Source organism: Cyphellophora europaea, assembly GCF_000365145.1.
Source record: "Cyphellophora europaea CBS 101466 unplaced genomic scaffold supercont1.4, whole genome shotgun sequence".
NCBI classification, from domain to species: domain Eukaryota; kingdom Fungi; phylum Ascomycota; class Eurotiomycetes; order Chaetothyriales; family Cyphellophoraceae; genus Cyphellophora; species Cyphellophora europaea.
Window position 1 is genome coordinate 2,282,651 of NW_008481810.1, and position 14,450 is coordinate 2,297,100.

The window sequence follows — 14,450 nt, forward strand, 5'->3', positions numbered from 1 at the left end:
CATTGCCGGTCATGCATCTGGTCCAGCCATAGCTAAGTCAATGGATATGCCGTGGTGACATCAATGTGGCACGGAGAGCGATGTGCCAATGTAATTGTTTATCGGCCTATAGATGTTGGCTTACGTGCTTTTTTCAACTTTACATGTATACCTTACATACTGAAGCTTTCTTCGTCTCTTCTTTTGCACCGCACAATCTCTCAATGAGGGGACGCCATTGCCAAATGAATGATTTGACCTGTGGATAGAAGTGCGGCACTACAGCTCGATCCAACCCACCGCCTTCACTAGTAGTAAATTGACAGGGTTCCGCTGTGGGGGAGGCCATGCTGACTTCAAACGTTACTATTGCAGAAGGAACGAAGGACTTTCTCGCACGGTCGTTCAATCTGAGCTTCTGGAGTGATGCTTGATGCCAGATAACGTGCTACAAGTGATTGAACGAGTGGGCAATAATTGCATTAGGTCGACTATGGCGGGCAGCGTCCGCCTTGACTGAACCCTAACAGGTTTTAGCCCACTGGCCTAGTCCAACTATAGGCGGCAGAGCCCAAAAGCTTACCCAAGATTTTCCGTTTCATCATCAACCTCAGCTTGCATTTCCATTCTGCGTTCAGTCTCTATGGTAAATCATGGCCCATCTCGAGGATGCGCGTTCTGCCGCAAGAGTCGAATAAGATGTGACCTCGAGCGGCCCTCCTGTCGAAACTGCGTGAAGAGGAAGATTATCTGCTCAGGTGTCCGACGTGGACCGCTCGACTATGAATTCAGGCAGGAAAATCCTGGTCAATCACAGACCATGCACGAGAAAGGGTCGCTCTTAGTGAAGCGCCCAATATCTTCATATGGCACCACTCATTATCCACAGAAGAACTACACCGTTGTCCCAGGAGCCCATGCGGCATCACGGCTCATACAGATCGTCCAGACGCCTCTTGGAAGCGGCTACGATCCCTTTGGAGCCTTCTCGATCCGTATTGACTCTCATGTCAGTGAACTGCTCAAGTTCTGGCGTTATTATCTGAACCGCCCATCCGTGCAACGAGACAGAGCAATACAGCATCTCTTTAATAGTGCATGGCAATTGGCGATGCGATGTCTTTGGACTCCGTGTGATGGCTACTCATTTCTCGCAGCTGCCGCCGACTTCTACACCGCTTCCACCCAGTCCAATCAGATGATGGTACTTGCGGCACAATGGCGCCTGCAAGCCATTGCACTTCTGCGGGCGCAGATCGCGTCTCGTGGTCTGTCACCTCGTGATTCTGGCTGTATAATGAGGCTTTTGGCTGGCGACCTGGCTGTAGGGAACTTTGCTGCCGCACTGAGCCATGCAAAAATATTGTCTTCAATTTTTAATCCCCAAAATCCAGCATATGAGGCTATACCAAGTGCCGCGAAACACGCGTTTCTCTGGCAAGAAACTCACAGAGCCACTGCGACCTTGTCACGGCCTCTGATAGAGCTGAGTCATCGAACAACAGACATAAATTTTGCTCTTCTGGACAGCCGTTTACGCATCCCCGAGGTCGAGATAGACCTGGAGGCACTGGATGATGTCCGTCTTGTGTCTCTTTACACACAGCTGAGATCATACCTCGACGTTCTAGCTCAGCTGTCCGACAGAAACATTCAACTCTCTCGCCATGCTTCCATTGAGCTGTCATCCAACTTACTCGTGCTTGGAGGGAAATTGCTCGATCATGGCATCCTCTGCACAGATAATGCTCGTCACACTGATGATGCTCTGGAGATGCTCCGGCTCTCTCAGTTCGCCGCTGCGAGTCTAGCGGCATTGTACTGGCTCCGCCTGATGACTCGAATGGAAACGGATGGCGATGATGTTAATGGTCCCGGCATCATGGTCGCTACCTGGCCCCAAGGTCCACGGATTGCGGAGAGAATGAGAAGCTTGCTTGAGACGTCAGAAAGCGTCGTCACACTACTACTTCCACCATCGTCCGGCGTGTCTGTGTCAGAGCGCTTACGGCCGGAACTGCGTCTGCGGGTGTTCCTTCTTGAGGTTGGGTCCTTTCTCGAAGAGACCGCGATGAGACGCGCAGGAGATCGCTGTTTCTACTACCAAGAACAGCAACAGCAACTCTTGCTTCGCACCGGACTGAGTGAGAAACCTGCCGCATACGAGGCAATTCTGAAAGGATTTATACCAACCAATACGCCAAGGGTTTACGCGCCCGCCTGGTTTACTCCTTCCATCAGAACTTGGGGCTTGAGTTGATGAAGCGGAGACACGACTATGAATTCGTCGACAGCACACTGTATATGCATCCTGCTTGCATCGACTGCCAGTGATGACATAATGGGACTCATGCCTATCCAGCGCGTATGAGTAAACAGTTTTGAGTTCCGCAAAGTTATCAGAATACGGCAAAGCGCATCACCTCACCCCTGTCCCGACCAATCAACTTCCATGTAACGACAATGCTCCGTATCTACGGCCGAGACTGGTGTAACGTGTGTCCGACAACTATGGGCCTCTCTCAGCGGCGCCTGGTTCAACGAAGTATAAAGCAAGACGCATCTAGCCAGACCCCGTCTCTCATCGTCGCCTTTTGTCATTCTTGAATTCTTCGGAAAAGTTAGCAAAACAATGGCAAGCGGCAAGCTTTCCCTGCTTGAAATTCTGGACATTCCTGTGGGCTTCGTCCACGCCAGTGAGCATTTACTCGCCCGCCCGGTCTACAGCCAGCTAATATTGCTCTACAGTATTTGGGACCTTGTTAGCAGCGGCATTTTCGCCGTTTCGAGGCCCGAATACACCAAAGACTCTGAAGCGTCACCTTCTCTTGACAGTGACCAGAAAGGTCTTTACACGTTTGTCGCCCGAGCAATTACAGTAGGTCGCCCCCGCCGCCTGCACGGCTTTTTGACTCTCCTCTGGGTATCTTGCAGGAACCACCGAGTCAAATTACCTCGCATGGACCAAGAAAGAGCACTTGAGCCCCGGCAGTGTGTCCTTATCGTGTGCCAACACGAAAGCCTTCTGGTTCGGTGATCAGAAAGCCGACAATATCGTCTTATACTATCATGGCGGTGGCTTTGGCATGCCGGGAGGGGATGGCCATTTCACCTTCATCAATTCGCTGATCATGAAAGCCGCGACCGCGGGAAAATCAGTTGGCGTGCTGATGCTTCAGTACGACCTTGCCCCGGGCGGGCAATACCCACGACAGCTCGAGCAAGCCGTTGAACTCTTACGCTATGCGATAGTCAATTTGCACAAATCTCCCGAACATATCTCTCTCATGGGCGATTCGGCCGGCGGCAATCTGATCTTCGGCATACTTTCCCACCTAATGCATCCGCATCCCTCCATCGAGCCCGTCAAGCTATCGACACCACTAAAGACTGCATTGATCAGCAGCCCTGTCACTGTTCTCAACGCAAAGAACGACAGGTTCCACACTCACGAAGGTCAGGATCCAGCATCAGCGGCCACGATCGAGGTGTGGCTGCAGAACATGCTGGGTCCAAGCAAGGCAGACGCATGGAATGAGCCGCTCAGCGCTGACGCGGAGTGGTGGACTGGATTGGATAACGTGGTGAAGGAAGTGTTAGTAACGGTGTCAAAGGTTGAGATGATGGCAGCGGAAACGAGTGCGTGTGCGGCGAAGATTCAGACGGTATACAGCGGTCTTACGCTTTTCGAATCCGAAGTCGACTTCCATGCGGAGCCGGCGATTGGCCCTGCGCTCGGCATGGAAGAAGGAGAGACTGCGAAGCTCATGATTGAATGGGCTTTGGCGCGAGTTTGATTCCTTGGTAACAGCATGGGGTTTTGGAAACGTGTCGATGCTACAGCAGAAGAGGTTGCAATGGGATGTTGCAGAAGAGGACATCAACGCCATTATCTGCTTTGACGTGATGTGGAAAGCGATAAGACGGATGGAATGCCTGTATCGTGAAAACAGCCACTGTGAGGGTAGTGGGGGTGAGCGGGGCAACCCCCACCGCCTGATACTGTGATAGCCCACTCTTCCCCGCATGACCGAGCGTCGACCGCATTCAGATTTACCTACCGAGCAGAACCCTCAGACAAGATCGGCTGTTACAGATGATTACAGTCATGAGCATGCTATCAACGTTGTCCTCTGTGGACTGCTCACAGAACCGTCGGAATCCTGACGTGTAGCGCGTCTAATCCGCCACAAACTGCTATACCGCCGCACTGCTGGTGATGTCCGAAGCGAACTGCTATCAGGTACGACCATGCATTGTCGATCCCGCTTGTCTAATTCGGTCGACCGGTGCTCTACGCGCAGTGAATTCTGACTGCTCCGTCACCAGTGCCTCCTTGGCAATGCTACTTCACTGGCTACGTTGCAGCCGGGGTAACGATGTCTCGAGCCATGCCTAAGCCAATTTACAGAGCTATATTTCTGATGCTGTGCAGCCGCACGGTTCATAATTCTCGCATACGCAGAAGCTGACCCCAACAGCATGGTGCTTGCTGTACTGCTGTTCGCCGTGGGCGCGGCTGCTCTGCAGGCACTGCCGCCGCTACCAGTCAGACCGCCGGGCCACCAGGAGGGAGGCTTCGACTTCAGACAGGTGCCAAGAACAGTCTACGTCTCTAACGACATCGCCTCCGTGCGAGACACAGACGGCCTGACCCTTATACCTCCGTCAGGTGCAGAATTTGCGGTGACTTTCGCAGAAGACCTCAGCGGTGCCACAGAAGAAGAATGGACTGTCGAGGTGGTTGAAGATCTGCCTGACATCTCTGGTATCTTCCTGACCCGCTACTCGGGCAACGACACAGAGCTTGCATACGAGAATGGAACGCCTACAAGCGAGGGTTATCAGCTGGAAGTTGGCGACGGGAAGGTCACCATCAGCGGCGTGGGCTCTCGTGGCTTGTGGTGGGGGACTCGTACCGTCCTGCAACATCTATATCAGTCCAATTTTACGTCGATTCCCTCGATATCTGTGGCTGATGCTCCTGCATACGTCACAAGAGGCTACATGCTCGACGCTGGCCGCAAATGGTACTCGCCCTCGGTCTTGAAGGACCTATGCACGTACGCAAGCTTCTTCAAGATGTCCGAATTCCACTACCATGTCTCCGACAACTATCCACTCAACCGTGGCCATAACGAGACCTGGCAAGATATCTACTCCCAGTTCTCCCTTCAGCCAACAGATCCAGAGCTGCTTTCCGGCCTGATCGAACGCGTCAATGAGACCCTCACGCAAGCCGACTATGCAGACCTCGAATCCCACTGCGCCGCACGCGGGATTGCCGTGATACCTGAGATCGAAGCACCAGGCCACTGCCTGACTATCACAAAGTGGAGACCGGATCTCGCGCTCGAGAAGAAGGACCTTCTAAACCTTTCCCATCCAGACGCCATACCCACAGTGCAACGCATCTGGTCCGAATTCCTGCCCTGGTTCAACGTTAAGGAAGTCCACATCGGCGCCGACGAGTACAACGCCTCTCTCGCAGATGTCTACATCACGTTCGTCAATGAGATGGCCACCTTTGTCAATGACACTACGGGTAAACGTGTTCGAGCTTGGGGCACACCCTTCGACGAGCCCACACAGGACATCCGCATCGACCCGGATGTTATCATACAGCACTGGCAGTACGGGCAATCCGACCCAATCCAGCTCGAAGCCGATGGTCATGAAATCATCAACTCGCAGGATTGGTGGGCGTACGTCTCGGTCAAGAACGACCACATGCCGATCCTACCAGCGCGCTACCCCCAGTTCTTCAACAACACCCGCGTCCTCAACTTCGCAGACCAAACCGGCTGGCAGTGGGACCCGCACCTCTTCAACCAAGTCAACACATCGGCCGAGTACCAGCTCTCGCCCTCCAGCCGGGCCAACAAGGGCGCCATCATGGCCTCTTGGAACGACAACGGCCCAGACGCCAGCACTCAACTCGAAGCATATTACATATGGCGCCTCGGCCTCCCGCTCGTCGCCGCCCGCGCCTGGTCTGGCACTCGCGGCCCCGAGCTCGACAGATCCAGCATCGACGACAGCATCCGCTTCCTCGCCTCGCGCGCCCCAGGCCAGAATCTAGACCGTGCCCTACCCAGTTCACACCCCAGCGGCGACACCTCCGCACCGCTTTTCACCTGGTCAGGCGACGCCACCGACGGGCCCGTGACACTAGGCAAGCCCTCCAAAGGCATGAACCACACCCTCCACATCCGCACCACCGGACCCTTCAACCTCTCGTCCCCCACCGACGCCATCAACCTGTCCCTCGACGCCGCCTCCGGCACCCTGACCTACACCACCGACGGCACGCTCTACCCGCTCCGCAGCGTCTCGGAGCACGACGGCTTCGACCCCGGCCACCCCGGCCGCATCTGGAGCAACGTCTCCACCTCCAGCCACGAGGTCGTCATGCTCTCTTCCCCTGTAGCCAGCGAAGAAGCGGCAATGGACATCGTCATCACCACCACCGCCATCGACGGCTCGCGCGTCTGGGTCAACGGCGCGTGGGCCGGCCGCTTCGAGGTGTTCGTCTTTGGCGGGCGCAACACGCTGTTCAGCTGGAGTCAGATGGCGTTTGTGGCGCCGTTGGAGCTCGTGGAGGGCGCGGTGGAGGAGCTGGCCGTCTATGATGGCGTGAAGACCGTCGAAGAGTTGTCTGGCGCGGGTGGTGGTGCGGGCCAGCCGCAGCCGTACACGCCGGGAGATGGGACTTGGGGTGGCAGGGTGGTGCCGATTGTGTTGTCGGTGGTGGTGGCCGTGTTGGGGGCTGGATGCGCGATTGTATCTTGAGGGGCAGCAATGAGATGAAGCGATACTAGTAGCAATGCGGTATTCATGTAGCCTCTGCCTGATGTTTGCCTCTATGCTCCGTCGATGTGAAGATCTAGCGGCGCTCCTACTAACCCTCCATTTGAAACCGTTCATGTTCGAACACACGTGTATCGAGATATGTTCAAGCAGATGCTAGACAGCAGAAAGTTGGTCGGTCAAGTGGCCTCATCTGCCCCTGTCGGCCACACCAGGCTGGAACTCGGACACAAGTACACCAGCACAGCCGCGGACTGGGGCGGACGTCCAAAGATCGCACTGACCATCCAAATTCTATGATGCAAACCGGAAATCCAGCCTCTTGTTCCCCTTCTCCTTGCTGGTCTCCAGGTACCGCGCCCTCTGACTGTCCGTCATCCTCCTCCATCGCTTCTCCTTGTGCCGATTCCGCATGGTATAGTACGCCTTGGTAGAGATATAAAGCACGATGTTAACACAGCACAGTATCAACAGAACGCGATTGCCGCGGATGTACCGCGGCCTGTCGTCTTCTCGGTAGATGTTGCTGGCGATAATGCCTGAGGTCTGCACCGCCATGTTGTAGAGCGCCGCACTGACAGTTCTGCTCCTGACCGAATTGGAGTTCCTGGAGTTCCATCCTACCTGGATGGCGTGGATGTTGGGACATGCCAGCAGCACCGTGAGTATTGCCCACGCGTGCCACCGGTTCATAGCATTGAGGTCGTACGTGTAGATGACCGCCACGAGCGGCAGTAGCCAGAATTGGGCGAGGAGTCCAAATAGCCAGAGCTGGCCGACCACTTCGGCCAAGTAAGCGAACAGCAGCATGGTGATGATGTGTCCGACCTGTGCGGGGACAACGAGGAGGTTCGTGGTGAGTGTGCTGAAGCCGAAGCCCCGCAGAATCAGCGTCAAGTATTGCTGCGGCGTTGTCATGGGTGTTTCAAAGTTGAGGCCCAGCAGGTAGAGCGGCCAGAGATCGTAGTCGGTTATGCTCTGCCAGAGTAGCTTAGGCGTAATTGGCTCGCGATTGTGCATACCGGCTTTGCTGGGGTCTTCCCTCAGTATGCGATTTGTCATGATGACCTCTTCACGCTCCGTGAACCAGCCTTGGGCACCACGGAACCAGCCCGCCGTTTCGCAAGGCCCCGGAGGCATCAGGGGAAACGCCAAGAAACCGATTGATAGCGTGATCAGCCCTTCTATCAGGAAGAGCCATCGCCAGCCTGCAAGACCGCCGACTCCTCGGAGGCGCAGTAAGCCGGCACCGAGGAAGCTGGCGATGATGTCCGCCACAGATCCCGCAGTCCAGAAGAATCCAAGACGAATAGACAATTCTGCATGGGTGTAAAAGTACGACAAATAGAGGACGATGTCGGCTATGAAGCCGCCCTGCATCATCCCCAGCAATCCGCGCGTGAGGAGGAAAGAGCCGCGGCCAGATAGCCAGAATTGGCTGCAGGCAATGAGGCTCCAGAGCACCATTTGCGTTGGGATCCATCGATCTGGACCCAACCACTTCGAAATCAGCTGAGAGGGCAGCTCGGCGCAGAGGAAGCTGAACCTGAAAATCGTGTTGCCCCAGTTATAGTCTACCGGTCGTTAGCGAAAGCTGCTCGCGGAAGATAGGAGGGCATCCATGCCATTCGTATCCAACCCGAGATCATCCAAGAAGTTGTCGGTGACGGCCTGCGTCAGATTGGCTCGGTCGAGTTCCAGCACCATGAACATCAAGCAGGTAAACGCCATGATCTTGTAGTCTATTTTGCGAACGATGGTATACTCCTCACTCCAACTCCACCTTGCAGTCGGATCGAAGCGATGTATATTCTCCCAGTCTGGTCGTGGCTGGTGGTGCTTTGCAGTTTCTGGGTCATCGAACACCGAAGGCTGGGTAGCAATGGCATCGAGATGGGGTTTGCGGCGCTTTCGAAACCACGAACCTGGCCCAGATGCGACGGCTAGAGACTTATCAACAGACAGATGCCCTGAAAGTAGAGGTATCTCCGCAGACATGCGTACAGAGCTGCTCGGATCTTCCATCATGTCGTGGCTCGCGTCAGGATTGTGCGTCGACTGCGAAGAAGTGTCGCGGGCGGCAAGGGGCGCCATCTCGTCAAATTCATGCCATTCAGAATCTATATCTGTCTCGGTACCCCGCGGAAGACGCGAAGATCGAGGGGCTGGCATCCCACATCGCTGTGATGAAGAGCGTCTAGAAAGGTATCATTGCGGCCAGTAATGTCCTAAGCCGTGGGGTACGGCGGCCAAGGTGCAAACAACGTGGAGCTTCAGGGTCAGGTGCGAAGAGTGAACGATGACTCAGTGGACATTTTGATGAATTGTGTCTCGCGTTAGACGACCGTAATGCGGCGTCCCGATGCGGCGGAAATGGCATGTCGATTGCGACAGGTCTCGGCACGATGGTGTGCTCAGGGCCTAGCAAGGGTCCCCGAGCACGTGGTCAGCGGCGTATGAGCATCGGAGCGGCGGTGTATAGACTGGTAGGAATGAATGTCCATCTTGCCTAGTATATCCTACAAGATGCATTACAAGAGGAAGAACGGGACGAAGTAGATGGAGAAGAGTCGAGGTTAAGCTGCTCCGGTGGCTGCATTTCGTGGTGGGTCCGGGCAAACGAGGCTGGGCGAGGCTGCCACCAGAAAGGAGCTCTTCTGTAGGTACGGCGGTAGGTAGAGAGCTGCGTATACTAAGCACTGCAGAGTCTTCCAGTTCATCCTATGTCCTAGCCTCGAGTGATCACTGGCAAATACCATGACCACGATACCTCCAGTCAGGCCAGAATATCGATCACATTCACCGAAGTCCTCCTCCGCTGGATGTTCTGTCAGCCTCGATCCGCTCTTAACACTGCTCTCTCGGCAACATGAACTCTCGACTCACCCGCCCTCCTCCCACTGACACCCCTCTCTCCTCGGCTTTCAAAGAGGGGTTCCGAAAGGTAATGCCAAGACTTATACTGCCTGCAGTCCACCTCTTGCGGACATTCAGGTTCATGGCCACCCACACGTCCAAGACGAGCTGAAGCAACGCTCAACTAACCACCAAACCAGGCCATCCCAATTACAGTACCGGAGCTTCAGGCCTCCACCTTCCAACGCCAGTGGCGTCTGGGACTCGACTATCCCGCGTCGGAAGGTCACTCGCACTAGTCCTCCGGGCCGGAACTTGCGGGGCACTTTTCGAGGAAACAACAGCCAAGACCGTGTCATTGTCATTGTGCTCTGGAAGCCGGAAAGCAGCGCTGGTGGAAGTTTGTATAGGTGATGTGCGCCCGGTAAGTGACGAGATGACACAGGGAGTAGCATCCGATGGCATGCCTTTCACTTTGCACCCACCTCCGGGGTAGTTACTGCGGGGCAGGGGGTAGCATGATGGGAAGGAGACAGATCGATCAGTTCAGCTCAGGTTTTTATAAACAGAGCTGCTGTGTTTCGCTGGATGCATGTAGTGGCAGATTTCATCCAGAGTCACTAGAGCACCCTCACTCTTCCAGCTCCAGCATTGTACTGAGTTCCCCCCTGACGGTCCCTCCTCCGATCCTTTGCACCATGACACAGCACGAGGGCCTCCTGTCCTACCTCCTGGCTCAAACACAACGACAATCTCTTCCCGCACTCGTCCTGGGCTCCATCGCCCTATACTGTTGCAGCTGGGCCGTCTACGCCCGGTACCTGCACCCCTTCCACGACATCCCCGGACCCTTCCTGGCCTCCATCTCACGGCTCTGGATGGGCGCCAGCGTGCTCAGCGGCAGGGCCGAACACACACAGCGCGCACTGCATCAGAAGTACGGGCCGCTGGTGCGTATCGCCCCCAACGAAGTGTCCGTCGCGGATCCCGAGGCCATCAAAGTGATCTACAACATTAAGAGTGGTTTCACAAAGACTGATTTCTATCCTCCCTTCGCGCCTAATATCAGCCCCCATGGAGACCACTTCTCGCAATTGGACGAGAAGAAGCACGCAGAGCGCAGGCGGTACGTCAACGCGACGTACTCGATGTCGACCATTCTGGAGAGCGAGCAGTATATCGATGCATGCAGTGACGTGTTTATGAAAAAGATGGCTCGCTTCGCAGAGAGCGGTCAAGCGGTTGACTTTGGAGAATGGATTCAGTGGTGAGCGGCCTATTGACGTCTTTCTTTGCGCGTGCCTGGGTTGAAACTATGCTGAATGTCGAGTGCTCAACCTCCAGGTATACCTTTGATGTTGTGGGCGAGCTTTTCTTTGGCCGTCAATTTGGCTTCATGCGAGACGAGCACGACTTCGGTCGGTATATCGAGTCCCTGGACACGCTGCTGCCCGGTATCGCATTGTCATGCGTGTTGCCATCGTATGTGCGCACGCTCAACACCAGTCTGGGCATGGTCTTCCCCGCGGTGAGGGCCTCGGTCAAAGGATTCGACGAGATTCGAGCCGCCGGTCGGTATTGGACCGCTCAGCGTCAAGAAGAGCTCTCCACAGGCAAGGTCAATAGAGTTGATTTGCTCAACAAGTTCTTCCGCATTCGAGACGAGAAGGAGGGCTGGGATATTCCGGACATTGCAAACGAAGCTTGCGTTGCCATGTGCGTGTTACCCACCACCCTGCTTTGAAGCCGGAGGTCTTCTAACCGACGTCAATGCATCAGATTCGCCGGCAGCGACACCACCGCTGTAGCTATACGCTCGATCTTCTACCACCTCATGAAGACCCCTGACGCCATGAAAAAACTCGTTGCGGAAGTTGACGATTTTTATTTCCAGGGGAGGGTCACAGGCGCACATATAGCCTACAACGAGGCCATAAAGATGCCGTATCTGGTGGCGTGCTGCAAAGAAGGTATGCGCTTGCACCCCAGTGTCGGCCTTGGAATGCCTCGCCATGTGCCTGCAGGTGGTGCAACAATCGCTGGCCGAACCTTTGCCGCAGGCGAGCGAGTCAGTATCAATGCGGCTGTGGTACACTATGACAAGACAGTCTTCGGACCGGATGCAGATTCCTTCAATCCCGATCGTTGGCTGACAGGTGATGGCGCCATGATGGACCGTCATATGCTCCATTTCGGCGGCGGCTCCCGGACCTGCATAGGCAAGAATGTGAGCATGGCTGCATGGCTGTAAGCGCACTTTTCAATGCTGACATTATGTGCAGATATCGCTTGCGGAAATGCATAAGCTGATCCCCGAGTTCCTGCGCAAATTCGAGGTCCACCTGGTCGATCCGAACAAGGAGTGGGAAACCCATAACTACTGGTTCAACAAGCAGTTGGGTATCAACGTTGAGATCAGGGCTAGGAAGTGCCCTTCGTAGTCTGCCGGCGGCTTTCTCTTTAGTAGTCACTGTATCCAGACATGGCATGAGCTCTGTGGCGTCCGTTCAGCTTTTGGCTTCTCTGGAACGTGCAATCGATGTCTACACGCCTGCAAGCGCTGCATGGCACATGGTCATCACATTTGACTTTCTGCAATGCACATGCGTCACAGGCGGCGACGGTACGGGCTGGAAGATGAGAGGCTGTCGAATCTGACCGAGAGTTTACCGGGAATTGGTTGCCTGGTCCTTCACTTGGATGCAGGGGTAGTGCCTGTTTCCCATCCAACGGCATTGCCGATGGTTCGCGCAACGAGGTCTTAAGGCCACCCTTGCTCTGGTTGCAGCCGGCCTCCAAATCTTCGCGTCTGGCGTGGGCGGCAACATGTCGATTGAGGACATCGCGGCGACCGAAAGACGACAAACACAGTGGGCACGTGAATGGTCTCTCGGGACTGTGGGACTTGATGTGACGTTGGAGGTGGAAGTTTCGCGTGAAGACTCGAGAGCAAAGGGGACAGTGGTACTTGGCTTTGTTCGAGGGCATATCAAGTCTTCCGGTCTAAAGCGGGATGTGGTCTCAGAGAGGTTGTCGTGCAAACCGACTCGAAGCCAAGTTGATAGTCTGGGCTCAGCTTACTGCATCCAAGCCCCCCGACTTCCCCGCAGCATGGCATACGTCCAAGATTGGGGTTCGGCTACCTGACTGTCATCAATGATCACTGTAATCATTGCTGGCGGAAGTCAAAGAGGAGTGCCCCGCAGTTGCCGGTAACAAGGTATAGCGTCTGCCGAAGCGGAGGACCACCCATAAACACGTCGCGGGGATTGACTTCAAGTCTGCTTCAGTATCACAATCAAGAGAAACAATGACTGATGTCACCGGCTGGCCGATCATGTCTTGCAACTGCAGTGCAGCACAGATTGCACAACTGTCTGCAGGGAACTTGCGATTGCGATGTCAAGTGCAGTCGCTCGAGCGGCAGCTGCAGCGAATACCACCTGGGGCAAGCATACCAAACGCGGTTTTCCGTCGTGAAACATCACCGACCGTAGAGCAGGTTCAACCGTCATCCATGAGAACAAACTTTGCAAAAGGCACCGCAGTGATCTCCCCGTTCCATGACCATGGTGGCAGCTTTGAAACCCTCCCCAACATCACACCAGCATCCCAACCGGCCTTCTATCTACCATGCTGGCCTGAGCCCATGCAAGGCGGCCAGCAAGGCGCCTCCCCAGAGTACGACCCGCTCCAATTTGCCTCCGAGCTGGACACAAGTTCCGCCACCTTGCATCGGTCCTTGAGTGAGGCCACTCAGACGAGCGAAGACGATGACCAGAGGTTGGCAGAATACGACGACCTCCTCGTCCTAAACACCGAGTTTAATGATGACCTGCCCGAGCCGGATATGCCTGCGCTCGCGCCACCAACGGAGCTGCCCATTCCTCTCCACCTTACAGCAGGGTGCGCCGGCAAACCCACTCAAGGAGTGTTAGACGGCTACATCATGGCCTTAGGATCCATCCTCAAAAACGCCGTCAACCAGCTCGCGATCAACGTGACGCTCTGCAGCAAACTCAGCGCCCACGGAGTCCTGTGGGCCGTCCAAGAGGCCTGGCCACAAGCCGAGCACTACTGGAAGGTAACGGCGTCCCTGCAGGGCTTCTTCGAGGTCGAGATGTGGCGTAACTTCCCATGCGCGCAGACCTTCGGCGCCTTGCACCCGGCCTACCGTCCCACGCGGCTACAGCTCTGCACGCCGCACCCACCCATCATCGACTGGCTCCCCTGGCCCGATCTGCGCGACAAGCTCATCGAGCAACAGCACCAGTTTCCCGACGTCGACATGGTCTGCCGAACCGCCATCCACAACGTCGTAGCACACCGCCGCACACCTGCAGCGCGTACGCCAGCCGCCGACTCCGACACCACCGCTATCGCTGGCACATCCTTCCGCGTCTGGGATCTCTGCACGCTCGAAGAGCAAGCCGGCTTCTCTTCCCGCCCCGCCTCCAACCCCTCCACCACCACCACCACCTCCCAATCCCCCTTCACCCAGCCGAGCCTAGTCTACAAGCCGCGCTCCGCGCCCGTCACAGCCCTGGCGCGCGCCTACCAACTCGAATACGACGAGTTGAGCACGCAGAAGCTGCACGGCGTCTTCTTCGACACATACCCTTCACTGTACTGCGAGAGCATTGTCTCGCGCTATCAGGTCCGCCACCTGCCGGCCGTCGCGATCCAGCATGAGCCGGTGCTGGGCCGCCCGAAGGCGCTGGGTCCGGGTGCTATGGCTCGTTTGAGAGCTGTGCTGGAGGAGGAGTTGTTGCTGGCTTCTCCTTGATACTAGTACAGTGTACGGG

At 55.7% G+C, this 14,450-nt stretch overlaps 6 protein-coding genes across 6 annotated transcripts; 5 read left to right on the top strand and 1 right to left on the bottom strand.

Annotated features, from left to right (window-relative positions):
* Nucleotides 1-799: 799 nt before the first annotated feature.
* Nucleotides 800-2,239, top strand: HMPREF1541_05105 (uncharacterized protein; the record flags this gene model as incomplete). Its single annotated transcript, XM_008719446.1, has 1 exon — nucleotides 800-2,239. One exon carries the CDS (start codon nucleotides 800-802, stop codon nucleotides 2,237-2,239), a length of 1,440 nt encoding a protein of 479 aa, XP_008717668.1.
* A 372-nt stretch (nucleotides 2,240-2,611) lies between these two features.
* HMPREF1541_05106 (uncharacterized protein) lies at nucleotides 2,612-3,776 on the top strand (the record flags this gene model as incomplete). Its single annotated transcript, XM_008719447.1, has 2 exons — nucleotides 2,612-2,861; nucleotides 2,914-3,776. 2 exons carry the CDS (start codon nucleotides 2,612-2,614, stop codon nucleotides 3,774-3,776), a joined length of 1,113 nt encoding a protein of 370 aa, XP_008717669.1.
* A 685-nt stretch (nucleotides 3,777-4,461) lies between these two features.
* HMPREF1541_05107 (uncharacterized protein) lies at nucleotides 4,462-6,771 on the top strand (the record flags this gene model as incomplete). The annotated part of the gene is made up of 1 exon (XM_008719448.1): nucleotides 4,462-6,771. The coding sequence occupies one exon, from the start codon at nucleotides 4,462-4,464 to the stop codon at nucleotides 6,769-6,771; it is 2,310 nt and encodes a 769-aa protein (XP_008717670.1).
* Nucleotides 6,772-7,083: 312 nt separating this feature from the next.
* On the bottom strand, nucleotides 7,084-8,883 carry HMPREF1541_05108 (uncharacterized protein; the record flags this gene model as incomplete). Its single annotated transcript, XM_008719449.1, has 2 exons — nucleotides 7,084-8,335; nucleotides 8,429-8,883. 2 exons carry the CDS (start codon nucleotides 8,881-8,883, stop codon nucleotides 7,084-7,086), a joined length of 1,707 nt encoding a protein of 568 aa, XP_008717671.1.
* A 1,460-nt stretch (nucleotides 8,884-10,343) lies between these two features.
* Nucleotides 10,344-12,086, top strand: HMPREF1541_05109 (uncharacterized protein; the record flags this gene model as incomplete). Its single annotated transcript, XM_008719450.1, has 4 exons — nucleotides 10,344-10,912; nucleotides 10,990-11,361; nucleotides 11,425-11,872; nucleotides 11,928-12,086. The coding sequence occupies 4 exons, from the start codon at nucleotides 10,344-10,346 to the stop codon at nucleotides 12,084-12,086; spliced, it is 1,548 nt and encodes a 515-aa protein (XP_008717672.1).
* A 1,208-nt stretch (nucleotides 12,087-13,294) lies between these two features.
* Nucleotides 13,295-14,431, top strand: HMPREF1541_05110 (uncharacterized protein; the record flags this gene model as incomplete). The annotated part of the gene is made up of 1 exon (XM_008719451.1): nucleotides 13,295-14,431. The coding sequence occupies one exon, from the start codon at nucleotides 13,295-13,297 to the stop codon at nucleotides 14,429-14,431; it is 1,137 nt and encodes a 378-aa protein (XP_008717673.1).
* Nucleotides 14,432-14,450: the final 19 nt, after the last annotated feature.